The 27,498-nt window shown below is 45.8% G+C and overlaps 1 protein-coding gene across 3 annotated transcripts in view; it reads left to right on the top strand.

Moving 5' to 3' along the window:
• The window catches only part of DOT1L (DOT1 like histone lysine methyltransferase), a 604,393-nt gene that overhangs the window by 83,512 nt on the left and 493,383 nt on the right, over positions 1-27,498 (top strand). For all 3 annotated transcript variants that reach the window (XM_033954025.1, XM_033954026.1, XM_033954024.1), the window contains exons 3-5: positions 357-431; positions 10,132-10,195; positions 19,248-19,476. In XM_033954025.1, the coding sequence (XP_033809916.1) occupies positions 357-431; positions 10,132-10,195; positions 19,248-19,476 (368 nt within the window). The remainder of the gene's footprint in view (positions 1-356; positions 432-10,131; positions 10,196-19,247; positions 19,477-27,498) is intronic.

Genomic DNA, 27,498 nt, shown 5'->3' with positions numbered 1-27,498 from the left:
GAGCTTGCGGAGATGGGGCAGAAATGTGTTTTTTTTAAAATTTCAGTCTTAGTAGTTTGCCGGTCCACGGGTGTAAATAGGTTGAAAAACACTGTTCTACACAACTTGTGATTAGAGGTGAATAACCCACTGGTTCTAGACTTGTATGCCTTTCTACTGGAAAGAAGATTGAGGTAAGAACCTAATCTTCCCATTTACCTTAAGTTGCCACCCTCCATGAGACTTTGATTTTAGGACAGTTTTGAGGCCAGTGGTTCAATCTAACTTTGGGAGGCTTTTGTTACATTGTATAGTGTTGTTGCCAAGCTGTAAGCTACTGACTTAATTTTTTTGTTGTTGTTTTGGTTTTGTTTCAGATGGGTCTGTGAAGAAATCCCAGATCTCAAACTTGCAATGGAAAACTATGTGCTAATTGATTATGATACAAAATGGTAAGAATTATTTCTGTTAAGTGTTTTTTCGTGGGACTGAGAAAGGGATAGGCAGCCTATATTTGCTGGTAATTACTTCCACATTTTCTAGACTGAGCTTAAACTTATTTTAAAAACTGGCTTCAGACCCTGCAGTTATTTTGGTTGGACATGCATGTTAAAAAAAATTGGCACAGGCCAGCAGATAAAGGACATAATTGGAACTCCATATAGCATGGATTTGAGTTTCAAGTATGTTGCAATTACTCATTGTGAAACAATGTGAAGTATTTGTAGTGTTGGAATGGAGCCAGTGCTGGTGCTTGGAAAAGAGTGAATTCTATATTAATTCATTGTAATTCATTTTTTTTGTCTGGAGCCCCAGAGCTGCTATTATGAATTTGCATGTACAGGCAGTCCCTGAGTTAGACGCCCTATTTAAGTACAACTCATACTTAAGAATGTGGTTGCTGCTTCATTTGCTTTCACTGAGTAGTATTTCCAGGGGCATAGACTACTACACTTCTCCTGTAGCAGATTCTGGAATGATGCATGGCCACATTATGATCAGCGTGTGGTTGTGCATGCTGTACCTTAGAGGGTACACTGGTAGGGATAGTTGGCCCTTTTGTTAGTGAGAGCAGAGGTAAGCAGCAAGAATCTTAAAATCTACAAGTTCTGAGTTACATACAAATCTGACTGTACTCATCTTCCCTCTACCCTGTCACAGCATTTTTAGTACACCCTGAATTAAACTATAGAAAGAAGATACTTTAATAGATGCATTTTTTCATATTGAAAGGAAAATAGATGATTGCTTTATATGATTATTTTGTATAGAAGATGGATTATTAAATTTGTTCTCTAGTTTTTAATCTTGGTTGTATGTAGAGAAAGATCAGGACAGTGCTTAACAATGTGATTGCAACCCCATTTTAACAAACAGTCCTACTTTGCCAGTTGCACTACCATATTCCCCCCCCCACCTCCCCTATAAGCTTAGTTATATAGCTCGGGCCTTTGAGGCATGCTGGCTTTGGAGATTGTACACTTCTCTCTCCGTATCCATGGGGGTTAGGGGCAGAACAGGCCTGTGAATATTAAAAAATCGCAAATAATATTTGGGCCAGTTCTGCCCCTAACCCCCGCTTCCTCCCAGCTATTTTAAGCCCTGTAAGCCCACCCTTAAGCCTTACCTGGTGGTCTAGTGGGTTTTCGGGGCAGGAGCGATCTTCCCACGCTCCTGCCCTTTGCAGATTGCTCATAGGAAATGGCTGCCTTGAGCTCTTGTTATAGTCTCGCTATAAATGCCGGCCTTTTCTAATTAAGACAGGGATAGCCATGCAAATGGTTACTTGTAACTGGAAAAATTGGGATCGCCTTAGTTTTACTTTTTGGTGGGCGAACTTATGCTTATGTTATAAGTATGAGAAGATGAATGCTGACATGCTGGGGCATAATAAGTTATTCAAATTAGTTTGGGGTCCATTGACGTCTTTTGTGGCTTCGTTGTAGTTGTCTTATTTTTTTTCCATTGTTTTAGTACACACACATTCAGGGGTGGGAGGGGAATATTTATTTTGTCTGGTTTTATTTCTTGATGAATATGTTGGATGGGAGAGGGGTTTTTATTTTTTTCTGTATTACTATTGATTGATTATTAGTGCTTATTATGATTATTAATATATGTGTGTGTATGTGTATATATATATATATATATATATATATATATATATATATATTGTTTTGCACTTTTGTTAGCTTTGAAAACTTAAAGATAAAAAAAGAAAGATTCCATTAAGAGTTGCTATATTTTTAAATGGCAGAAGTTTGCCATCTGGTGGAGGGCAAGGCCCTAGATCTCTTTCTTGCCCTTTATAAAGCTTGCTTAAACACCATTGCTCCTTTCCAATTCTGGTTTGAAGACCAACTATGCAAGGGTTCATTTCAGTGTAGTTGGTGTGCATTGACATGTGAGAGGAAAGGCCATCTCTACAGCTTCTAGTTGTTTGCTTCATGAGAGGTTTGCTGTGTTATGGGACCTCAGACATCCTCTTCCAGCAGATGAAAGCTCCTGTTGAGCCACTTGATCCCTGTCATCTGAAGTACTTAACTAGGAAGGTCTTATTTTTGGTGGTGGTCCTTTGCAACTTCTAGTGTCATTGAGTTTCAGGCCTTAGTAGCTGATTCACAAGGTTTCATCATAACAGAGTAGTTCTTTGCACATACACCAAGTTATTTCCTAAGGTATTGTCTGAGTTGTGTCTTAACCAGTCAGTCGTCCTGCCAACATTCTTTCTTCCCAAAACTGCATGCCTGTCCTGGTGAAGACGCATTGTACACCATAAGAACATAAGACTAGCTTTACTAGGTCAGACCAATAGTCCATCAAGCCCAGTAGCCCATTCTCACGGTGGCTAATCCAGGTCACTAGTACCTGGCCAAAACCCAAGGAGTAGCAATATTCCATGCTACCGATACAGGGCAAGCAGTGGCTTCCCTCGTATCTTTCTCAATAACAGACTATGAACTTTCCCTCCAAGAACTTGTCCAAACCTTTGTTAAAACCAGCTACTCTATCCGCTCTTACCACATCCTCTGGCAACACGTTCCAGAGCTTAACTATTCTCTGAGTGAAAATTTTTTCCTCCGATTGGTTTTAAAAGTATTTCCTTGTAAGTTCGAGTGTCCCCTATTCTTTGTAATTTTTGACGGAGTGAAAAATCGATCCACTTCTACCTGTTCTACTCTACTCAGGATTTTGTAGACTTCAATCATATCTCCCCTCAGCCGTCTCTTTTCCAAGCTGAAGATCCCTAACCATTTTAGTCTTTTCTCATACGAGAGGAGCTCCATTCCCTTTACCATCTTGGTCGCTCTTCTTTGAACCTTTTCTAGCGCCACTATATCTTTCTTGAGATAAGGAGATCAGAATTGAACACAATACTCCAGATGAGGTCGCACCATGGAGTAATACAGAGGCATTATAATATTCTTAGTCTTGTTAACCCATCCCTTTTTAAATAATTCCTGGCATCATGTTTACTTTTTTGGCCGCCATTGAACATTGGGCGGAAGGTTTCATCGTATTGTCTACGATGATACCCAGATCCTTTTCTTGGGCGCTAATCCCCAAGGTGGACCCTAGCATCCAGTAACTGTGATTCAGGTTATTCTTCCCAATGTGCATCACTTTGCATTTGTCTCATTAAATTTCATCTGCCATTTGGACGTCCAGTTTTCCAATTTTCTAAGGCCCGCCTGCAATTTTTCACAATCCGCATGTGTTTTAACAACTTTGAACAGTTTAGTGTCATCTGCAAATTTAATCACCTCACTTGTCGTTCCAATTTCCAGATCATTTATAAATAAGTTAAATAGCACCAGTCCTAGTACAGACCCCCTAGGGCACTCCATTGTTTACTCTCCTCCATTGAGAAATATGACCATTTAACCCTACCCTCTGTTTTCTATCCGATAACCAATTCCTAATCCACAACTGAACTTTGCCACTTATCTCATGACACTTAAATTTTATCAGAGGCCTCTCAGAGGAACTTTATCAAAAGCTTTCTGAAAATCTAGATACACTATATAAACCAGCTCACCTTTATCCACATGTTTATTCACAGCTTCAAAGAAGTCAAGAAAATTTGTGAGGCACGATCTCCCTCAGCTGAACCCATTCTGACTCCGTGTCATTAAATCATGTTTGTGTATGTATTCCAGAATTTTATTTTTTATAATTGTTTCTACCATTTTGCCCGGCACTGAAGTGAGGCTTACTGGTCTGTAATTTCCTGGATCACCCCTGGAGCCCTTTTAAAAATCAGCGTAACATTGGCCACCCTCCAATCTTCAGGTACTACAGATAATTTTAGTGACAGGTTATAGATCACTAACAGCATGTTTGAGTTGTTTTAGTACCCTGGGATGTATACCATCCGGTCCTAGCTATTTATCACTTTTTAACTTGTCGATTTGGATTAGTACATCTTCCAGATTCACTGAGATTTCTTTCAGTTCCTCCTCCTCACCCATTTCCGGTTCAGGTAGATCTCGTACAACTTCTTCCGTAAAGACCGAAGCAAAGAATTCATTCAGTCTTTCTGCTGTGGCCTTATCTTCCCTAAGCGCCCCTTTTGCTCTTTGATCATCCAATGGTCCCACAGATTCCCTCACTGGTTTTCTGCTTCTGATGTACCTAAAATGATTGCTATGAGTTTTTGCCTCTTTTGCAAGCTTCTCTTCATATTCTTTCTTAGTTGTCTTTATCAATGCTTTGCATCTAACTTGCCAGTGCTTGTGTTTCTTCTTATTTTTTTCTTCGGATCCTTTTTCCATTCTTTAAAGGATGTTTTTTGGTTCTAATAGCCTCTTTCACTTCACCTTTTTAACCACGCCTGCTCTAGTTTCCTCTCTTTTCCACCTTTGCTGATATGTGTAATACATCTGGTCAGGGCTTCCACGATGGTATTTTTAAATAACATCCATGCCTGGTTTACAGTCCTAACCTTTGCAACTGATCCTTTTTTTTCCCTTTTTAACCATTTTCCTCATTTTGTCATAGTGGCCCTTTTGAAAATTAAACGCCCCTTCAGTAGATTTCTTTTGCGACGTTTCTCCCGATATCAGCTCAAATTTGATCATGTTGTGATCACTGTTTCCCAGCAGACCCAACACAATTAACTCCTGTACTATGTCTTGTATTCCACTAAGACCCAAATCTAAAATAGCACCCCCTCTTGTCGGTTCCCGGACCAGTTGCTCCAAGAAGCAGTCATTTATGACATCTAGGAATTTTACCTCTCTAGCACCTTGGCCTTCTATCTGGATTGAACTTGGGCCCATAGACAGTCTACCCAGCTTTTTGTTTCTTTTGATCCAAAGAGGATAGGGACATCCATCGGAAAACTCACATTGTCCAGTTGTCTAGCAAACTGTATCTCCTTCACTTATACCTTAGGTGTTCTGACTTTAGAGGGTCATTGTTTTGCTTATAATTTTATAACCATGGCGCTGCATCTGTAGCCCTCTTGAGATTGGTTTCCATTTAGGAGACTTGCAGAGCTGTAATGTAGTCTTCAGTTCACACATTCACATCTCATTACTACTTTGAGCAGCATACCCAATGTGACTGCCGGTTTGGTCAGTCAGTCCTGCAGAATCCAGCTTTGCCCCTATAGGCCCAGTTTTCTTCTGTTCCAGACTACATCCTTACAAGACTGTATATAGTTTTAATTTAATTGTTTTGGGTTGGCTTTGCCATTGCAAGCCCCTGTTGCCCTTGAATTGCTTTTGGTGAGCCTGGTAGCTAGGGATGCCCATATTTGAGAATTATTAAGAACATAAGAATTGCCGATGCTGGGTCAGACCAGTGGTCCATCTTGCCCAGCAGTCTGCTTACGCGGCCGCCCTTAGGTCAAAGACCAGTGCCCTATTTGAGTCTAGCCTTACCTGCGTACGTTCTAGTTTAGCAGGAACTTATGTAACCTTTTCTTAAATCCCTGGGGGGTGCTTTACCATATAACAGCCTCTGGAAGAGCGTTCCAGATTTCTACCAATCTGGGTGAAGAAGAACTTCCTTACGTTTGTACGGAATCTATCCCCCTTTAACTTTAGAGTGTGCCCTCTCGTTCTCTCCACCTTGGAGAGGGTGAACAATCTCTCTTTCTCTACTAAGTCAATTCCTTTCAATATCTTGAATGTTTCGATCATGTCCCCTCTCATTCTCCTCTTTTCAAGGGAGAAGAGGCCCAGTCTCTCATTATATGGCGGCAACTCCAGCCCCTCAACCATTTTTGTTGCTCTTCTCTGGACCCTTTCAAGTAGTACTATGTCCTTTTTCATGTATGGCAACCAGTATTGGACGCAGAATTCCAGGTGGGGGCGCTCCATGGCCCAGTACAGCGGCATGATAACCTTCTCTGATCTGTCCGCCTCTACCATCTTTCCCGATACCGAAGTCTGACTCACTGGTCTGTAGTTTCTCGGATCTCCCTTCGAACCTTTCTTGAAGATCGGTGTAACATTCACCACTTTCTTCCTAAATCTTTCCTGATTTGATCGACTGATTGGCTATTAGTTGGAGCAGTTCAGCTATAAACCCTTTCAGTTCCTTGATTACCCTCAGGTGGATGCCGTCCAGTCCCGAGGATTTATCGTTTTTAAGCCTATCAATCTGTCTGCATACCTCCTCTAGACTGACCGTCGTCCCTGTCAGTTTCCTGTCTTCATTACCTGTGTATAGCATGTCGGCTTCCGGTATATTGGATATATCCTCTTTGGTAAATACAGACGCAAAAAAATGTGTTCAGTTTGTTGGCAATGACTTTGTCCTCCTTTCCTTTATTCCTTGGTCATCTAACGGCCCCATCGCTTCCTTCATGGGTCGTATCCCCTTATTGTATCGAAAGAACGGCTTAAAGTTTTTTGCCTCGGCTATTTTTCCTTCATAGTCTCTTTTGACCTCGCTTACCGCCTTATGGCACTTGCTTTGATGTTGTTTGTGCTTTTTCCAATTTTCTTCCATTTTTGTCCTTTTCAATCCCTTAAATGAAGTCTTCTTGTATCTGATCGCTTCCTTCACCGCAACAGTGAACCACGCTGGTTCCTTGTTCTTCTTCCTCTTGGAACTGTTGTTGATACGTGGTATATATAAATTTTGTGCCTCTGTAACTGTGTCCTTAAAAAGGGACCATGCTTGCTCTAGCGTATTTACAGTGCTTATCCTCTTCCTAATCTTCTTCTTCACCATGACTCTCATCCCTTCGTAGTTCCCTTTTTGGAAGTTCAGTGCCGTGGCCGTCGTTCTGGATTGATTTTTTGTTCCTGTGTCTAGGTTGAAGTGGATCATGTTGTGATCTCTGTTTCCCAGTGTCCCTTCTACTTCTATACCTTGTGCCAGTCGTCTATATCCCCAATTGCCTGGAAGCAGATGCCTTTCTCTTCAACTGGTGAGACAAGTTTCTGTATGCTTACCTTTCAATACCTCTACTCAGGAAGGCTTTACTGAAACTTTGCCAGGAACAGGACAACATGATTCTCATAGCACCCTGGTGGTCATGCCAAGCATGGTTCTCCTTCTGCTGCTACAACTCAGTCGATGGGAAGCCATCACACTGCAAACTACACTTTTGAAGCCACTGTTTACCCTGGATTGGTAGCACGGAATGTTGGTACTTTTTGGGGTTTTTAGAGTAGGAAAAGCAGAAAAAAGACCCAATATTCCACAGAAACAGGAGCAATCCTTACACAAAGAAACTGTGAAAACTGTAATGTACTCCACTTTCCTTTTATTTCTTGCAAAAATCTTCAAACAATGTTAAAAACTTGTCCACATTGATTACATCGAAATACAATGGACCTGACATGGGCCGTGTTCCGGCAAACTAGCCTTCCTCAAGGGTTCAAGAAGCTAGTGTTGATAAATTATGCAAATGTGGAACTAGTAATCAGAGTCTTGAATTGATGATACAAAGTGAAAAGCCAAAGGCACGACGTTAATGCACCAATCCTCACAGAACTTCTACGCAGCCTGTTCTTCTCATTTGATCCTAACAGACTTAAAGCTCCTATCACTAAGAGAACTATCTGTATGGGTCGCAGACTGTATCTCCTTTTGCTATGCTCGGGCTGGGCTGATGCTTGAAGGCTGTGTCACTGCACATAAAGTTTGAGCAATGGCGACTTCAGTAGCTCATCTACGTTCCACTCCCTTCGAGGACATTTGTAAGCAGCCACCTGGTCCTTAATCCATATTTTCAAATCCCACTGTTGTTTGGAGAACCATTCCAGACGGGTTAGTTGGTTGAGTTGTTTTGTTTGTTTGTTTGTTTTTATTTATTTCCTGCCCTCCCAGGAAGCTCAGGGAAGGTAACAGAAGAACTGGTGGGGATACAGAAAACAGAGGGAACCTAGGTACAATATTAAAGGCTAATAAATTATCATCAAGGAGCAATGTACAGATTCCGTAGGCAGTGGATCTAAGTACAAGGTTCGGCCAAGCAGTTCTACAAAATTTATTCTCTACTTAGATTCCAACTTTCTTTCACCAGGCTCATGGTAGTTGTCAATAACCTTCTCAGAGGCATGATACTGAAGTCCCACACATGTGAATATTTTGCCTGATAAAGAAGTGTTACTCACCTATAGCAGGTGTTGTTTGAGGACAGCAGGCAGATATTCTCACAACCCTCCCACCTTCCCTAGTTGACTTCTTAGCTTTGTTACTGAATTGATGGTCCTGTGAGCTGACAACAGGTAGGAAGGGATTGGTGCATGAGCAGTATGGGGCTCTGTGGATGACATTACCCACATGTGAGAATATCTGCCTACTTCCTGTAGTTAGTTTAGCGGGGTTTAAAAAAGGCTTAGATAATTTTCTAAAAGAGAGGTCCAAAGGGCATTATTGTGATGGTTAGGGGAAATCCACTGCTTATTCCTAGGATAAACAGCATAAAACCTGTTTTAGTACTTGGGATCTAGCTTAGGTACTTGGGACCTGTATTGGCCAATTGTTGGAAACAGGATACTGGGCTTGATGGACCTTCAGTCTGTCCCAGTATGGTAATTCTTATGTTCATGCTACAGGTGAGTAACTATGCTTTTTCTGGGGATCCACAGCATGGTTGCTCCCTAATTATAATCTGACACTTTTTTGTTGGTCACCTTTTGTTCCCTGTGGCCTAGTGACCTTGACTTTGGAAGCTGATAAGAATATCTATTCATCTGATATGACACAGTAAAAGTGCTTCCACAGAAGTATTTATTTATATGCCAGGTATATGTAGGTATAACTTTTTAAATATAAAATACAAGCACACATATATGCATACAAGGAAATTCTCTAACCACTTCGGTTGGTGCCCTGCAGATGTCTGTTAATTGACAAAACACGGCAGTGTTGAACTGCCTACTAACACCTAAATAAAAGGTGACTGGAATCACGGCGAGGTAGCCACTTTAGGCCATGGAATGCCAAAGCAGGCGTGGTCAACGCCGGAAGAGGTATTAGGTAATAGAGAATGACATGGGGACAAATTTTTCCCTGTCCTCGCGGGAATTCATTTTCCTGTCCTGTCCCATGGCCCTATGAGTTCTTTTCCTGTCCCTGCTCCATTCCTGCAAGCTCCATCCTCATCTGCACAAGCCTCAAACACTTTAAAATCATAAGGGTTCAAGGCTTGTGCAGTTAAGGCAGAGCTTACAGGATTGGGACAGGGAAAACAACAAAACTTATGGGGGCAAATTTGTCCCTGTGTCATTCTCTATTAAGTGGGCTAAAATCTACCTAGCCACGATTCCCTGCAAGATAGGCGGCTGAAATGTAGGTCCGGAAAACCCAGGCCTACATTTCAGCCACATATCTATGCTGCTGCGGGATCCTAAAGTCAGGCCACAGCAGCCATAAGCTGATGATAGCAGGGGAAGTTATTCCCGATCAGCTGAGCCGGCAGTGCTCCCCAAAGCTGCCACTTCAGGGAGTCCTGCTGGCTCAGCTGATTGGGGTGGGGGGGGTGGAAGAATACCTCTGCTGTAATCAGATGAGCAGCTGCGGCAGGGGATCTCCCAACATATAATACCTGCACATGTGTCTTCCAAGGAACTAGAATATGGATATGTTAGAATTCTGGGAGAATCAGTACTACCCTATACACAATCATGCAGCAGGAGAAGATCTTTCTTTATTGTTCATGGTATAATGTATTTCCTTTTACAGTTTTGAGAGTATGCAGAGGCTATGTGAAAAATATAATCGAGCCATTGATAGCATTCATCAGTTGGTATGTATTTTTTAAAAAAAAATTTAAATATTAAAGCTCATGAATGCCAGAACAGTGTTTTATTTATAATGTCTTCCTCAGTACCTGTACATCAGAGGAAGGTCTGTTTTTTTCTAGTTGGATGTGCTGTATGAGGAAATTGCAACTTATAAAAGGTCCAAACAATGAGATACCTACGTTACATAGACTTGTGGAAAAAAATTCAGTCTTTTTCTTCTACTGTAGTCTAATGGGGGAAGTTAGGGTTTATTTATCTCTATTATCATCTGATTGAGTTCCAGAAAGAACTTAATATGCAGGAATTTCTTATGCATTATGTGTTATAGCTGTTGCCTGAGAGCTACTGTTTGTATTAGATGTGAGTGTGGATGGATGAATGGAATGCTAGGGATGCAAGATGACGCTAATTAATAAGGTTGGGTGTTGATCCAGAGAGGTTAGAGTGGTTTACTGAAAGATTGGAGGATGTTTTGGAACAAAAAACCCGAAACAGACAGAGGATTACTTAAAAATTTTATGGTAGGAATGATCTTCTACAGATGAGTATACTATCAAGTTTTTGCTGTAACTGTTGTGGTGTAGTACTCGGTTGTATGCAGCCCTTGATGGGTATATTGCACTGCCTGTTTAACATTGTTCAAATACAGTGGTGCCTCGCATAACGGACGCCTCGCACAGCGAACACTGCACACAACGAACTTCAGGTCTTGCTTCCCACAACGAACTTCGTTTCACACAACGAAGTCGCCCGAGCTGCATCCTTCCGCGCAGTGTGCGTGACGCTACCGGTTACCCTCCTCCTCCTCCATCAACCAAATGGGAAGTTACATCATGAGGGGAGAGGAAGGAGGAAGGAAGCCGTTGGCAGCATACGCACTGTTAGAGCCCCGTGGCTTGTGTTAAAGTTGTTTACAGACTTCAACAGCAGCGGGAGAAAGCAGTCGCCGGCCCTGTTTCGCCGATCGAGGGGGGGCCCTGTTTCACCGATTGAGGGGGGGTGCCTGGTGTTGCCGATCACTGCGGGGAGGGGGCGGGCTTTGGCAGAGGTGGGAGAAAGCAGTAAATGAGTGGAAGTTGGCAGGCCTGGGGATGGAAGGGCAGTCGAAATACGGTATGTTGGAGCAGGGGATGAGAGGGAGGGAGAGAAGGGGAAATATTGGACAAGGGCAGAAGGGATGCTAAATCATAGGGTGACAGGCAGAGAGAACAACAGGAAAAAGAGTGGAAGCAATCTTGAACCCTGAGGGTGAGGGAAGAGAGAGGTGGTGAGATGATTGATCATGGGGAGAGGGACAAAAGGGAATAGAGATGGGATAGGAAGATAGTGGAAGTAAAAGGACAGGGAGATGTCAGGAGAGGAGATTATGGGCTACAAGAATGGAGGGAGGAGATATGCAGGAAATTGTGAAATTGTGGGACCGACCAAGGGACGGGGGTGGCAAGGACATGAATGAAAGGAAGATAACTTCTAGCCCCTCACCGCTGCTGCTTTCCCGCTTGTGCCTGATGCTGACGGCACAAGTTCTTCCCACTTCCATCATCTGCCTTCTTCTCTCCCTCCCTCCATCCCAGGCAATTCACTGAGAGGGGCAGGATAACTGATGGCACTGCGCTTAACTGCCCTCTCTCACTGTAAAATTAGACTCTACTTAGTCTGTCTTTAAATTTAAAAAATGTGTGTTGTTTTAAAAAACAATTATGTTTTTAGATGTATCTAAATAAAAATAATAACAAAAAATTTATCTTTTTTTATGTCATCTTAGCATATTTTATGCTACAGAACGAATTATTTTTTTTTTACATGTATTGTTATGGGAAAACGCGTTTCACATAACGAACTTTTCGCATAACAAACTTGCTCCTGGAACCAATTAAGTTCGTTGTGTGAGGCACCACTGTATTTGATTCATTAAAAAAAAAATTTTGATTAAAAAAAAAAAAAGAAAGGCAGCTCATTAAATCTATTTTTTCTTAGCATCCAGCTTCATGAGTTTGCATGATTAGGTTGTATCCCCAGATGGAGGTAGAGAAACTGATTTTCTTCCTATGACAACATTGGTAAAGGTAATGCTCCCTGGAAAACTTCAGTTTCTCCATGGGCAAGCAGGATGAGTTTGCTACATGTATGTGACATTATCCAGCAGATGGTATGTTGTATGATCTGGTGCAGTTGGTCCCAGGCCTAGGTCCCAACCATGCAGGTTATGGCTGCACTGTTTGTTAGAGTCTCAATAGTGTTGCTTCTAGGGCTTCTGTCCAAGTATTTGCCTTAGTAGAATGCACAGCCTGGCGCTGCAACCCTAAGGCATTGCTCAAAGGCATTAACTTGGTGTGGTTCTCAACTTGGTCCCTGCAGGGTCCTTGCTGATGGGGATTGTGGGTCTTCATCTGCTTTCCTATAACCCTTTGGAGGTTTTTTCCTTCCTTCCACCCCCCCAGCCAAGATCCCTGCAACAGCTGTTGGCAGTGTTTGTTTTTTCAAATTTGTCCAGGCGACCTGGTTTAGCTTCATTCCCCTGTTAAGGAAATAAAGCCAGTTTAAACAAACAAATCAAAAAAAGAACTCACTGCATCAAAGAGCCAAACAGGGGGAGACTACAGGATCTTGGTGAATCCTGGGCTGGCGTCTGCTTCTGGTGCGAGGTGCAGGCTCATGGAGCTGGCAGCTGAACTCAGCTGCTGTGTCCCTTTGCTTGCAGTGTTAAGGGCCATTTCTGACTTCAAAAGGCCTGAGGGTGGGTGGTTTTGAAGGTTCTCCTGGAGGCACCTGAGGCTTCTTTTGCCTCAGCATTGGGATCCATGGTCCTGATGACTTTGGCGGGAAGGCAGCCATGTTAGTTCCTGCTGCAGTTTCTGTACAGCAGGAATAGTCCCCCACTGGGGCTTGGTGGAGTGGGGTCCTTAGTGTTGATTGGATGCAGCAAGTGTTCCTGCTGGTCAGTCAGGTGCTGGTAGCTGAACCTAGCCCTTCCTTTGTGGGAGATAGTCCCCTGTCTTGGGAGGCCACACAGTGGACCCTTTCCTGGAGCCATGAGATGGTGATCTCCTGCCAGTGGGAAGTTCCTTGACCTCCGGGGACAGCTGAGAAGAAGTTGGTCTCCCAAAGATTGTGATTGGATGCTGAACCCTCCCTGGTGTGTTGGGTGGGGAAAGATGTTCAGTTTTATTAATTTGGTTTTAGAAGCTCTAGGCCTCCTCAATATCTGAGCTCTCGGAGGGGGACCCAATCTTGAAGGGCTTCTCAGGGCTCCCAAACACTTCTCCCTCCACAAAGTGCACCCACACATGATGATGATAGAAACATGATGGCAGATAAAGGCCAAATGGCCTTTCTAGGCTGCCTATCTGCGTAACCATTATCTCTTCCTCTCTCTAAGAAATCTCACGTGCCTATCCCACGACTTCTTGAATTCAGACAGTCTCTGTCTCCACCACTTCTTTGGGGAGACTGTTCCATGCATCTACCACTGTTTCTGTTAAAAAAGTATTTCCTTAGATTACTCCTGAGCTGCAGTAACCATTATCTCTTCCTCTTTCTAAGAAATCTCATGTGCCTTCTTGAATTCAGACATCTCCACCACTTCTTTCGGGAGACTATTCCGTGCATCTACCACTGTTTCTTTAAAAAGTATTTCCTTAGATTACTCATGAGCCTATCACCTCTTAACTTCATTCTTTGCCCTCTCATTCCAGAGCTTCCTTTCAAATGAAAGAGACTCGACTCATGTGCATTTACACCACGTAGGTATTTAAATGTCTCTATCCTATCTCCCCTCTCCTGCTTTTCCTCTAAAGTATACATATTGAGATCTTTAAGTCTGTCTCTATATGTCTTATGATGAAGACCATGCACCATTTTAGTAGCCTTCATCTAGTCAGACTCCATCCTTTTTATATCTTTTTGAAGGTGCGGTCTCCAGAATTGTGTACAATATTCTAAATGAGGAGTAGAAGTTTCCAGATGGGATCTCCTGGGGGTCCAAGGTGCTGGATAGGCTGTTCCCACTCCATACAGAGGAGGTGGGGCGATATTGGCAGTTCCCCAGTGTGGATACTCTGGTCATGGCCGTGACCAGGAAGTCCTCCATCCCTGTAGAGGGGACCTTGGTCCTCAATGAGATGGATAAGATAATGATGGAGGAAAAGCAGCAGCAATGTAAGCTGGCCACCATCTTCACTACCGTGAGTTTTCAGGTTGCTGTGTGTATGATGATTATGTGCTGCAGACCATGTTGCATTGATTGCAACAGCTATTGGAGTCCCCAGAGGGGCCTTCCTGGTGGATGTCCTCTGATGTAGTACAGATAATCTTTCGTTCAGTGGCCTCAGTGTTGGTGGCAAAGAGGTGGCTCTGGCTTTGCCAAAGGGTGGTAGTTGCTGCTTTGAGGAAACACCTGAATCAACACCCTTTCAAGGGCAGTTTGCTTTTGGGAAGGACCTGGAGGAGTCTTTCCCTCTCAAGCTCCCTGTACTGCACTAGAAAGGGGCCCAGTGAACCTTAGTAGTGGTGGTGATGATGGGTACAGAATTCCAAGCTGTCTGCCACTCTTGTGCTCAGGTGATGTCGTCGTCGTCCTTCTTTTTCTTTCTTCCTTCTTTTTCTTTCTTCTCTTTCTTCTTTTTACTTCTTTCTTCTTTTTCCTTCTCTTTCCTTCTTTCTTCTCCTTCTTCTTCCTTTTTCTTTCTCTTTCTTCTCTTTCCTTCTTTCTTCTTCCTTCTTTTTCTTTCTTTTTTCCTTTCTTCTTTACTTCTTCCTTCCTTCCTTTTTCCTTTTCTATTTTCTTCTTCCTTCTCTTCTCTCCTTTCTTTTTCCTTTCTTCTTCCTTATTCCTCCTCTCTCCCCCTCGTTTCTTCTTTCTTTCTTCATCTTAAGAACATAAGAAGTTGCCTCCGCTGAGGCAGACCAGAGGTCCATCTCGCCCAGCGGTCTGCTCCTGTGGCGGCCCATCAGGCCCATTGCCTGAGCAGTGGTCCCAGACTATCCCTATGATCTACCTCTACTCCTATCTGTACCCCTCAATTCCTTTATCCTCTAGGAACCTATCCAAACCTTCTTTCTTTCTTCTTCCTCTTCCCTCCCCCCCTCCTCCCCCCTCCCCCTCTCTCTTCCCCTTCCCCCTCCTCCTTTCTCCCTTCTCAGGAGCCATTAAGGAAGCTGCTAAGCACTGAGCAGCTCCAAATCACACGCCTGCTTGTGCTGCTCAGCGGCTGAAGACACGGCAGCCAGTTAACAGCAGGGCAGGAACTTGGAAAGTTTGCTCCTGCCTGCTGCACCTCCACTGGGGATTGGCAGTAGAGGTATGAGGCTAGGGCAGGGAGGGGGCAGGTTGCAGAGCCTGGGAGGGAGGGAGGGTGCAGAGTCTGATGGGGGAGGGAAGGAAGTTTGCAGAGTTTGATGGGGGAGGGAGGGAAGGAAGAAAGGGAGCTGGATGCAGTGCCTGACAGGGGAGGGAGGGAAGGGTGCTGGGTGCAGTGCCTGACAGGGGAGGGAGGGAGGGAGGGAATAGTGCTGGGTGCAGTGCCTGGCAGAAAGGGAGCTAGAGCAGAGTAGAGAGCTGCACGGGAACGGGGACGACGGGAATCCCGCGGGACCCGCGGGTTCCCCCTTTGGGTCACGGGGATCCCGTGGGGACGCCCCTAGGGTCGCGGGGATCCCGTGGGGACGCCCCCTAGGGTCGCGGGGATCCCGTGGGGACGCCTCCGAGGGTCGCGGGGTTCCTGCGGGGCTGGATGTACTCAGTCGCGCGGCTCTTCTCCGTACCTTCTCTGCTTGCAGCACAGAGCCGAACGGAAGTCTTCCCGACGTCAGCGCTGACGTCGGAGGGGAGGGAGGGCTTAAACAAAGCTGGATGTACTCAGTCGCGCGGCTCTTCTCCCTACCTTCTCTGCTTGCAGCACAGAGCCGAACGGAAGTCTTCCCGACGTCAGCGCTGACGTCGGAGGGGAGGGAGGGCTTAAACAAAGCCCTCCCTCCCTCCGACGTCAGCGCTGACGTCGGGAAGACTTCCGTTTGGCTCTGTGCTGCAGGCAGTGAGGTAAGGAGGAGAGTAGCCTCGCGGTTCGAGTGGCTACCAAGGGAGGGGGCGGTCCGCACAGCCGGCCAGGTCCCCTTACTTTTGTGGCACTTCCCCGACCGACCGACCGACAACAGCCCCGGTCCGACAATCCTCCCTGCCCTGTAGCCGCGAATCTAAATTATCTTCTTACAGCAGCTGTAATAAGGTAATTTAGATTCGCAGTTAAGGGCAGGGAGGTTTGTCGGACCGGGGCTGTTGTCAGTCGGTCGGGGAAGTGCCACAAAAGTAAGGGGACCTGGCCGGCTGTACTGCACCCAGGGCGGTAGAGAAGGAGTGGGGAGAAGGACGCTGAAAGGCCATGAGGAAGACGGGAGGAGGGGGGGAAGGACTCTGAAAGCACTTGAAGACAGAGGAGGGAGAAGGACGCTGAAAGCACATGGGGAATACAAAGGGGTGGAGAAGGACGCTGAAAGGCCATGGGAAGGGCGGGGGGGGGGGTGAAGGAATCTGAAAGCACTTGTGGAAGACAGAGGGGGGAGAAGGATGCTGAAAGCACATGGGGAAGACAAAGGGGTGGAGAAGGACGCTGAAAGGACATGGGGAAGACAAAGGGGTGGAGAAGGACGCTGAAAGGCCATGGGAAGGGCGGGGGGGGGGGAAGGACTCTGAAAGCACTTGTGGAAGACAGAGGGGGGAGAAGGATGCTGAAAGCACATGGGGAAGACAAAGGGGTGGAGAAGGACGCTGAAAGGACATGGGGAAGACGGGGGGGTGGGTGGAGAAGGACGCTGAAAGGCCATGGGGAAGACAGAGAGGGAGAAGGACGCTGAAAGGACATGGGGAAGCAGAGGGGGGAGAAGGACACTGAAAGCACATGTGGAAGACAGAGGGGGGAGAAGGACGCTGACAGGACATGGGGAAGATGGGGGGGGAGAAGGACGCTGAAAGGAAATGGGGAAGAGAGAGTAGGGAGAAGACACTGGCAGGGAAGAAGACAGATGCCAGACTATGGGGGAGCGGAGAGAAGAAGATGGGTGCCAGACCAATTTGGAAGGGGGAAGAAAGGGAGAGGCACAGTAACAGAGCAAATGGAAGATGCAGAAGGAAGAGAGACAGTGGATGGAAGGAATTGAATGAGAACATGAGGAAAGCAGAAACCAGGCAACAAAGGTAGGAAAAGAATTATATTTCTTTTTTTTTATTTTGCTTCAGGATAAAGTAGTATATTAGTTGTGTTGATAAAAATTTATAAACATTAGAGGCTCTGGTAGAAACCCATTTGCAAAGTATGTATTCTTCCCAATTAATATTTTCAAATTAATAAAGTCTTTTTGCTTATTTGTAAATGGGTTTCTACCAGAGCCTTTAATTCAGTAGCATAATTAAATGAAATAACTATTTCTGAAGTTTATATGGACGGGCGGGGACGGAGGGGATTCCTCGCGGGGACGGGTGGGGACGGAGGGGATTCCTCGCGGGGACGGGTGGGGACGGAGGGATTCCTCACGGGGACGGGTGGGGACGGAGGGATTCCTCACGGGGACGGGTGGGACTTTGGCGGGGACGGGTGGGGACGGGTGGGATTTCTGTCCCCGCGCAACTCTCTAGTGCAGAGCCTGACAGGGCATGGCACTTGAATATTAAGTCGCCCGACTTATATTCGAGTCAACCATTTTTCCTTATATTCGAATATATACAGTACGTCTTATGAACATTACAGAAAACTCTTGAAAACTTTTCTTTTTACTAAATTTCTGATCAACTAGATTCCTGTATATCATATTATTCCTGTATTTTATCATAGCATAATCTTTTGTTAACCGTATTGAACTAATGGCTATGCGGTTTAGAAATCTGATATTATGTTATATTATATTACATAGAGGTTATTAATGAATTTCAAGTGTCGGACTTTATTTTTGTGAGTTTGCAGATATAAAAATGGCAAGCAACTTCCAAAGGGACAACTGCAAGGTGGTTGAAGGAGAAGTCTGTTTGCTAAAAGGTTAAGAGCCTGCTTTGCATCTTAATGCATTTGACCAGGTTCATGGCAGCTTCCTGGGTGGAAACTTTCACTGTTTCCTCATTGGGAGATTTGTAGAGCTGCTGTTTGATGGTCTTTACATTTATTTACAAAGTTTTATAGACTGGATATTCAAGCCAGAGAAGATTCTGCTTTTTGGACGTTATTGGCAAGGGTGTTGTCTTCCTGTTCAGTTTGGTTATTGCTTTGCTACATCCCATGCAATCTGGACTGGTCTGGTAGGATAAAAAGGAAGAAAAATTTGTTCATACAGGCTAATTTTCTTTCCTTAAATCTAACCAGACAACATCAGACACCTACCCTGTTGCTTGAATGGGTTCTCCAGTTTACTTTATTGTTTTGTTTCAACTTCTTTTTTTTTTTTTTTTTTTTTTTTTTTTTAGGAGGGATAACAACCTCTGAAAAGTTTATTGACTAGGAGTTTGTATGAAGCAGAATACTGAATGCCTTCCTAAAACATGTTTTGTCATGCTCCTAATTACAGTATAAGGGCCATCATTTACTTTATTATAGAGATACTGGTGGCTGTTGGCTTGTGCAGAACCTTTTACAGCAGAGAGCTTGTAACTCACTTAGTTTGTCGCCATCTGTTGGTTGATGGACACAACCCATACACTCTTAGTTTGTCGCCATCTGTTGGTTGATGGACACAACCCATACACTCCTAAACTGGAAAGAAAATTAGCAGGTTAAAAATCAAAGGTTTCCTTATCGTTGGTAATTATTATTAACTATGTGTTCTGTTATGCAAGAGGTTTCTTGTCATTTCCCTCATTGTGTTAGTTCTGAATCTTTTGAGAGAAATTTTGCTGTAACTTGAAACATTCTGCAAATATCTTGACACAGGTTGAGCTACATCTTTGCATAAGAATTTTCTTTCCTTTCTACATTCTATAAAATATTTGTTAATAAGATTCCTGTCCCAAAATATTGCTGCAGGTTAATGTGTTATGTATTGAGCTACTAAATAAGTTGTCTTATCTTCATGTAGTGGAAAGGAACCACGCAGCCCATGAAACTAAACAAACGACCTTCCAATGGACTCCTTCGGCATATCCTGCAGCAGGTATATAACCACTCGGTGACAGACCCAGAGAAACTCAACAACTACGAGCCCTTTTCCCCCGAGGTATATGGAGAAACTTCCTTTGACTTGGTGGCCCAGATGATTGATGAAATCAAAATGACTGAGGATGACTTGTTTGTTGACTTGGGCAGTGGTAAGTCTACAGATCTATATGAAATAATATATGATGATACTAAGAATTGGGGAGAGATGGTGGCATAGCCATGACCTTTAGGATCAGCTAAGTGAAATTCAGAGATATTTTGTCAAACAAGGGAAAATTTTGTTAATCAGACCATGTAAAACTAGATCTAATAAATTAGATCTATATATATAAATATATATAATATATATAAATATATATAAATATATAGAATATATATATAAATTAGTCCAGTCATTACTGAAAGTTATTTAAACATGCAGGAGAGGCTCTGCAGGCCAGCAGACACTATTCAGCGGTATTTAACTGGACAGTGCCACTGAATATTGGCTCTGACTTCAAATTTTTTAAGTGCGTAGGAGGGGGCATTCTGAGGGTGGAGTGGGGAGGAACTGACAGCTGTGCAGAAGCCAGCAGTATTTGGTGTCGGTGCCTACATAGCTAAGCAACCAAATAGGACAAGTTTCAAGTTTTATTTAAAATTTGATAAATCGCTTAATCATACTTCTAAGCAATGAACATAGCTAAAAAGTTTTAAAACATTCAGGGGATACAATATGTCAAATGTACAAAAGACGTACAGGACTTACTGTAACAATGGGAAAGGAGGGTAAGAAATACAATATCGGATAGGAAAGAAGACAAATAGGGGAAGGGGTAAGTAGGAACCAAAAAGAAAGCGGAGAGAAAAGCAACTAGAAAAGAAATAAAGAAACTGGAATGAAAATGAAAGAGAGCAAGAATAAAGAAAGAGAAGATTAACTGTAGAGAAAGAAAGGTCGATAACATAGTAGATGACGGCAGATAAAGACCCGAATGGTCCTTCTAGTCTGCCCAACCTGATTCAATTTAAATTTTTAAATTTTTTCTTCTTAGCTATTTCTGGGCAAGAATCCAAAGCTTTACCCGGTACTGTGCTTGGGTTCCAACTGCTGAAATCTCTGTTAAGGCCTGACTTAAAGAGCTAAAGGTCAAAGGCATCTCTAAAAAGAGAGCATTTTAAGTTATTCTTAAATCTATCCAGCAAGAACAATCCTAACTTTGGTTGCTTAGCTATGTGGTACCAGTACTGAATATCAGGCAGCAACATATAGCTTCCAGGTAGTGGCAGACCTTGTTGGATTCCCCCTCCCCCCCGAGTCTACTCTACCTACAACTCTGGTATTCGGGGAGGTGAGGATATCCAGGCAGGAGTGATTCCCACTTTCTTTTGCTCCTAGTGGCTCCATATACTAAAATGGCTGCTGTGAACTGTAGCAATGGTCTCATGGTAAACCTGCTAGAATCCCTTCCTATATAATATGTGCATGGAGCTGCTAGTGGGGATCACTCCTGCCAAGACTCCCCCTGCCCCACCAAGGGATGTAGGTAAGCTTATCCAGCTTTATTATTGAGGACCAAACTATTCCGTTTCTTGCAAATTGAGCCTGAATAGCTTTATCTTTATTCAACAGCTGTCCTCCTCACCCCTTTGATCTTCAAGATAGTGGCCATTATCCCAGGACAAGCAGGCAGCATATTCTTTACATGTGGGTGACGTCACCGACAGAGCCCTCTAGCGGACATTTTCGCAAGCAAACTTGCTTGAAGACCTTCAAGCTTGCGATTGGCCTGCGCATGCACACGTGCCCCTCCCGCCTGACCAGAGTGGCCTCAGTTCTATGTTTTCGGCGGAGCCAGAAGCACTGCTCCCTTGCTACGCGCGATCTCGTTGTCCCTCTTGCACCGTGGCTTTCTTTGTTATTTTCGTTTGAGTCACTGTGCTGGCGTCTTTCTTTGTTATTTTCTTTCGTGTCTTTTTGACCGGGTCTCCGGTCTTGCTCTGGCCGCTTGGCCTCACGGGGCTGTGGCTGTGTTTTTTCTTATGTTCCGGCCTCGCACCGGGTTCAAGAACTGCACCAAGTTCAACTGGGTTATCTCCATCACCGATCCTCATCGTTGGTGTATGAAGTGCCTGGGTGCAGAGCACCGCGCTGAGTCGTGTCTGCGTTGTGCGACTTTGCAACCGTGGGCTCTTCGTCGGAGGGTGGGCAAGATTCTTCAACTTTTTGGCCCGATGGATCCTGAGGAACAGGCCTCGAGTTCAGCCTCTGCACTGGTGTTAGGTGCCTTGGCCTCGAAGTCCCCCTTGGCCTCGGCTGCTCCTGCTACTCCGGCCTCGGGTAAATCTCCTCTTTACTCTTCAAGTGTGCCGGCAAAGAAGCCTACCTCTGAGTCTCATGCGAGTGCCGCCTCGTCGGCATCTTCGAGACCTCATTCTAAGTGTGCCTCCTCATGTAGGGAATGCTCTTCCTCGAGGTTGCCCCCGAAGGAACGCACTGCTGCACCTATGACCCAACATCCTTTGGTCTCGGTGCATATATTCGAGGACATGCTTAAGGCTATCCTTACCTCGCAGCTTTCCTCGGTGGTGAACCAACTGGTCCCGACCTCGACGTCTCTGACCTCGGTCTCAACCCAGCCCTGGTCTGATCAACCTGAGCGTCCTTCTCTTGTGTCTCAGAGCTGTGCCCGCAAGACTCGCAGGGTTCCCTCGAGCGATTCTTCGTCTCTGGAATCGGGGACTATGACTTTTTGGGGGCCCGTGCTGGGAACATGCCTTTTGCCCGCTACTTTGCCGAGGTTTGCCCCTTCTAAAAGGCTGCAGTCTTCTCCGCCCCTTCGGGGTAGGTCTCCAACCGCGAAACCTACCAGGCACATCCTTGTCCTCGAGTTGGACTCTACTGTGCATTCCCCCTCGAGGTGGATGATTGCCTCTCAAGGGTCTTCTTCACACCCAGTGGAGGAATTTTCATTTGCCCCGTCTTCTCCGGGGCTCCACAAGATGGTCCCTCGGACTCCGGGGTCCTCCCCGACCCACCTGATGCGGGGTTGTTCTTCGACGCCCCCGAGGCGCTTTAGTCGAGCCTCCTCGATTTCCCATTCTCGGGACTCCGAGGCTCCGGCATGCTATTCGAGGGAAATTTCTCCTTCTTTCTCTGCTGCCCCCAGATCTCGCTCGGGGTCTCCTCAGGAGGATGAATCTTCTTCTCGAAACTCCTCCTTCACTGGTTTCATTTCTGACATGGGTAGGGCCTTGAACCTGGACCTCCAGTCTGAGTCCCGTTATACCCAGGAATTCCTGGCGGAAATGGGTGTTGCTTATCCGCCCCGTGAGGCGCTGCGCTTGCAGTTGCAAACGTTTCTCTGGAACCTGGAGACCCCTTATGTGGTCCCGGCTATTCCCTCCAAATTGGAGTCCCGTTACTGGATGATCCCTGTCAAGGAGTTTGAAAATTCTCACCAATCCTTGGTGGTTGAATCTTCCTTGAAGAAATCCAACCCTTCAAAGGTATACGCAGCCATCCCTCCCGGCCGGGAGGGCCGTATGATGGACAAGTTTGGTCGCTGTCTTTATCAAAACTCAATGATGGTGAACCGTGTCCTCAATTATAACTTTATCTTCACGTCCTATCTCTGGTTCTGTGTGGAAGCCTTCCACTTGTTCCGGGTGGACGTGCCGGATTCTCGTCGTCAGGAGTTTTGTCTCCTCGAGGAGACTCTCTCCCAGCTCCGCCTCTATATGTTTCAGGCGGCCTATGACGCCTTTGAGTTGTCCTCAAGGGTCACGGCTTTTGCGATTGCCATGCGTCACCTCGCTTAGCTCAGGATTGTGGATATGGATCCGAATCTCCAGGATCATCTAGCCAATCTCCCTTGCGTGGGTAATGAGCTCTTTGATGATTCCATAGAGTCGGCCACCAAGCACCTCTTGGAACATGAACGGTCCTTCGCCTCTCTGGTGAGACTTAAGCCGAAGACCCCTCCAGCTCGGCAATACAAAATTCCTCTCCGGAGGTACCCGAAGAAATCTACTCCTGCATTCTCTCGGCCTCCTTTGAAGCGGCTGCAACAATAGCAGCAGCGGCAAGCGAAGGCCCAGCCGCCGGCTCCAGCGAAGCCTGGGCCGTCTTTTTGACAATTCCGGTATGAGCCTTCGGGCTCCCTTCCTTCTGGAGACTTCCCCCCTCTCCATCGGGGGGTGTCAACATCATTTCTACACCCACTGGGAAAGTCTTACCACCGACAGTTGGGTGCTTTCCATCATCCGGGAGGGGTACTCCCTTTATTTCAGTCACGTACCCCCGGACCTTCCTCCAAGAGGGTTTCCTTCGTCCCGGTCTCAGCTGCCTCTCCCTCTGCGGGAAGCTCGGGCCCTTCGCCTTTGGGCGGACGAGGAGGTTCCTCCGGACCAGTGGAATCCGGGATTTTATTCCCGGTACTTTCTGGTACCCAAGAAGACGGGGGATTTGCGCCTGATCCTGGACCTCTGCTCTGAACAAGTTTCTGGTCAGGGAACGGTTCAGAATGGTCACCCTTCCTAACCTGTACCCCCTCTTGGCCGAGGGGGACTGGCTGTGTTCACTGGACATCAAGGAGGCGTACACGCACATTCCGATACACCCGGCCTCTCGCCGGTATCTGAGATTCCGGGTGGGGGATCTCCACCTCCAATATTGGGTTCTTCCCTTCGGCCTAGCGGCCTCTCCGAGGGTTTTCACGAAATGTCTAGTTGTGTTAGCTGCGGCCCTGTGTCTCCGCGGCCTGCAGGTGTTTCCCTACCTCGACGACTGGTTGATCAAAGCATCCTCGTGCCTCAAAGTTCTGCGAGCCACGAATCAGACCATCTTGCTCCTTCAAAGTCTCGGCTTCGAGGTGAACTTCCCCAAGTCCCACCTCTGTCCGTCCCAGTCTCTGGAATTCATCGGAGTGGTCCTGGACACGGCTCGTCTCCACTCCTTCTTGCCTCGGCCCTTGTTCGTTTATGCCAGAGGGTGGCCCATCTGTCCTCGGCCCTGGCTCGGCTCTTGATGGTCCTCCTCGGTCACATGGCCTCTATGGTTCACGCGACTCCTTTTGCCAGACTTCACCTCCGTATTCCTCAATTGACTCTTGCATCCCAATGGAACCAGGATCGAGATCCTGTCTCTCGACTCATTGTCGTGACTCCTTTGTTGAAGAAGTCTCTCGGTTGGTGGATGCTCTTTTCCAATCTTTCCAGAGGTTTTCTGTTTCATGCCCCCCCTTCCGCAGAAGGTCCTCACGATGCACTCGTCGACCTATGCTTGGGGGGCTCATCTGGACAGTCTTCGCACTCTCAGGGTCTTTGGTCTAATGCTGACCGCCTTTGTCACATCAATCTGCTGGAGCTTCGAGTGATTTCCCTCGCTCTGAAAGCTTTTTGTCACCTGCTTCGCGACCGAATGGTGCTGATCCGCACGGACAACCAGGTCGTCATGTATTATATCAACAAACAAGGGGCACGGGGTCCCTGTTCCTGTGCCAAGAGGCGATGCAGCTCTGGGATTGGGTTATCTGCCGCAACATATTCCTTCGAGCGGTCTACATTCAGGACCAGCATAATTGTCTGGCGGACAGGTTGAGTCATCTTCTGCAATCTCACGAGTGGTCCATCCATTCCTTGACCCTGCGTCAAGTGTTTGCTCGTTGGGGGACTCCGGATGTCGATCTGTTCGCGTTCCCCCTCAATCACAAGTTGTCCCGCTTCTGCTCCAGGGTTTACATCCCTGTCAGGCTCAAAGCGGATGCTTTCCTACTGGTTTGGACAAACCTTTTTCTGTATGCATTCTCACCATTCCCTCTGATTCTGAAGACTCTCGTCAGGCTCAAGTCCATGTGTGCCACCATGATTCTGATAGCTCCTTGGTGGCCTCGTCAGCTGTGGTTCTCCCTTCTGTTGCAACTCAGTTCCAGGGAGCCTCTTCTTCTGCCTGTTTTTCCTTCTCTGCTTACGCAGAGTCAAGGTTCTCTTCTTCATCCCAACCTACAGTCTCTGCACTTAACGGCTTGGTTCCTCGAGACTTAATGCCCTCGTTCCAGTTCTCTCAGCCTGTGCTGGATGTCCTGGAGGCGTCTTGGAAAGAGTCCACTCGCCGATGTTACCTTCAGAAATTGACCCGCTTTTCTTCCTGGTGTGCTACTCGGCAGCTGGAGCCGATCTCTGCCTCCTTGTCTGCTGTCCTGGATTATCTGTTGCACAGTCCTCTTCGGTTCGAGTCTACCTTAGTGCCATTAGTGCTTTTCATCAGCCGATTGACGGGAAGCCTATTTCTATTCATCCTGTTGTTTCCTGCTTCATGAAGGGCCTTTTCCACGTTCTTCCGCCCCTTAAACCTCCTCCTGTGGTTTGGGATCTTAACGTGGTCCTTGCTCGTTTGATGAAACCCCCGTTCGAGCCGCTAGTGTGGGCTCACTTGAAGTATCTTACTTGGAAGGTTGTGTTTCTTATTGTTCTCACTTCTGCCCGTCGAGTCAGTGAGCTTCAAACCTTGGTGGCGGACCCACCCTTCACTGTCTTCCATCATGATAAGGTGGTTCTCCGTACCCATCCTAAGTTCTTTCCTAAGGTTGTTTTTGAGTTTCACATCAACCAATCCATTGTTCTTTCTGTGTTTTTCCGAAGCCCCATTCTCATCCTGGAGAAGCGGCTCTGCATTCTCTTGATTGTAAGTGTGCGCTGGCCTTCTACTTGAAGCGCACCGCTCCTCACCGTTTTGCTCCCCAGCTGTTCCTCTCCTTCGATCCTAATCGCTTGGGTCGCTCTGTTTCTAAGCGGACCATTTCTAACTGGTTGGCCGCTTGTATCTCTTTCTATTACGCTCAGGCTGGTCTCTCCCTGCCGGGTTGAGTCTCGGGCTACAAGGTCAGAGCGATGGCGGCATCTGTTGCTTTCCTCTGCTCGACTCCGATTGAGGATATCTGTAAGGCTGCCACTTGATCCTTGGTTCATACGTTTACCTCGCATTACTGTCTGGATGCTTTCGCCAGGTGTGACGGCCATTTTGGCCAGTCTGTTTTGCAAAATCTGTTCTCCTAAATTGCCAACTCGCCCTCCAACCCATTCTGGTTAGCTGGGAGGTCTCCCACATGTAGAGAATATGCTGCCTGCTTGTCCTGGGATAAAGCAGAGTTACTTACCATAACAGGTGTTATCCAGGGACAGCAGGCAGATATTCTTGCAACCCACCCACCTCCCCGTGGTTGGCTTCTTTGCTAGCTATCTGAACTGAGGCCACGCTGAGGAGATGCATGCCCTAGGTCGGGCGGGAGGTGCACGCACGCATGTGTGGGCCAATTGCAAGCTTTGAAGGTCTTCAAGCAAGTTTGCTTGCGAAAACGTCCGCTAGGGGGCTCCGTCGGTGACGTCACCCACGTGTAGAGAATATCTGCCTGCTGTCCCTGGATAACACCTGTTACGGTAAGTAACTGTGCTTTTTCTGCTTCTGGTTTAGTTTCCATGCCAACAAAGTTCCCGGCTTATTTCCAAACTAAAAATACTTCTATAGGACCATTAACATCTTATGATCAATTTATCTACGTAAAGTTGTTTAAGTTGGTTCTAAAATGCTCCAGACAATGGAGATCTCTTGTGTATGTGCATATTTTGCTTCCACTTCTTAAATTTCATCCAATAAGGTCTTTTCCCTCTCTAATTTTTGGTTTTTCCTTAGCACCTTGTTCATGAATAACCCCCCACACCACTGCCTTAAGGCCTTCCCACACCATTCCTACTTTCATTTCCCCTGTGTCATTAAAGTCCAAGATAATTCATGCCCTTTTCTACCTCACATAGGATAATTTCTTCCTGTAATAAGCTTAATTTACCTACCATGCTCCTCTTTGTTCCATTCCCAAAGTAAACTCCCCTCTCCCTATACATTGCTGTGTGCATCTGGTAGTATTATAGAAATAATAAATAATAGTAGTAAACTAGATTGTGTTCAGACCATGTTTATATATCAGTATGTACTATGTATGTGTTCTTAGTTTCTCCATAGCATGTTATCTTATGTTCTCTGTAGCATGTGTATTATTGATCCTGAAGACTTCTGTGTTTGTATCTTGGGCTCCTGGGGAGAACAGGCTATAAAACTAACTAAATACTAGTGCTGCCTGATTAGTCGAATTGAATCGATTCATTGTCCGAGAAAATTAGACTTATCAAATCAGTGG

Source organism: Geotrypetes seraphini, chromosome 8, assembly GCF_902459505.1.
Source record: "Geotrypetes seraphini chromosome 8, aGeoSer1.1, whole genome shotgun sequence".
NCBI classification, from domain to species: domain Eukaryota; kingdom Metazoa; phylum Chordata; class Amphibia; order Gymnophiona; family Dermophiidae; genus Geotrypetes; species Geotrypetes seraphini.
The sequence above is the reverse complement of the archived record's forward strand: the minus strand, read 5'-3'. Positions and strand labels throughout refer to the sequence as shown.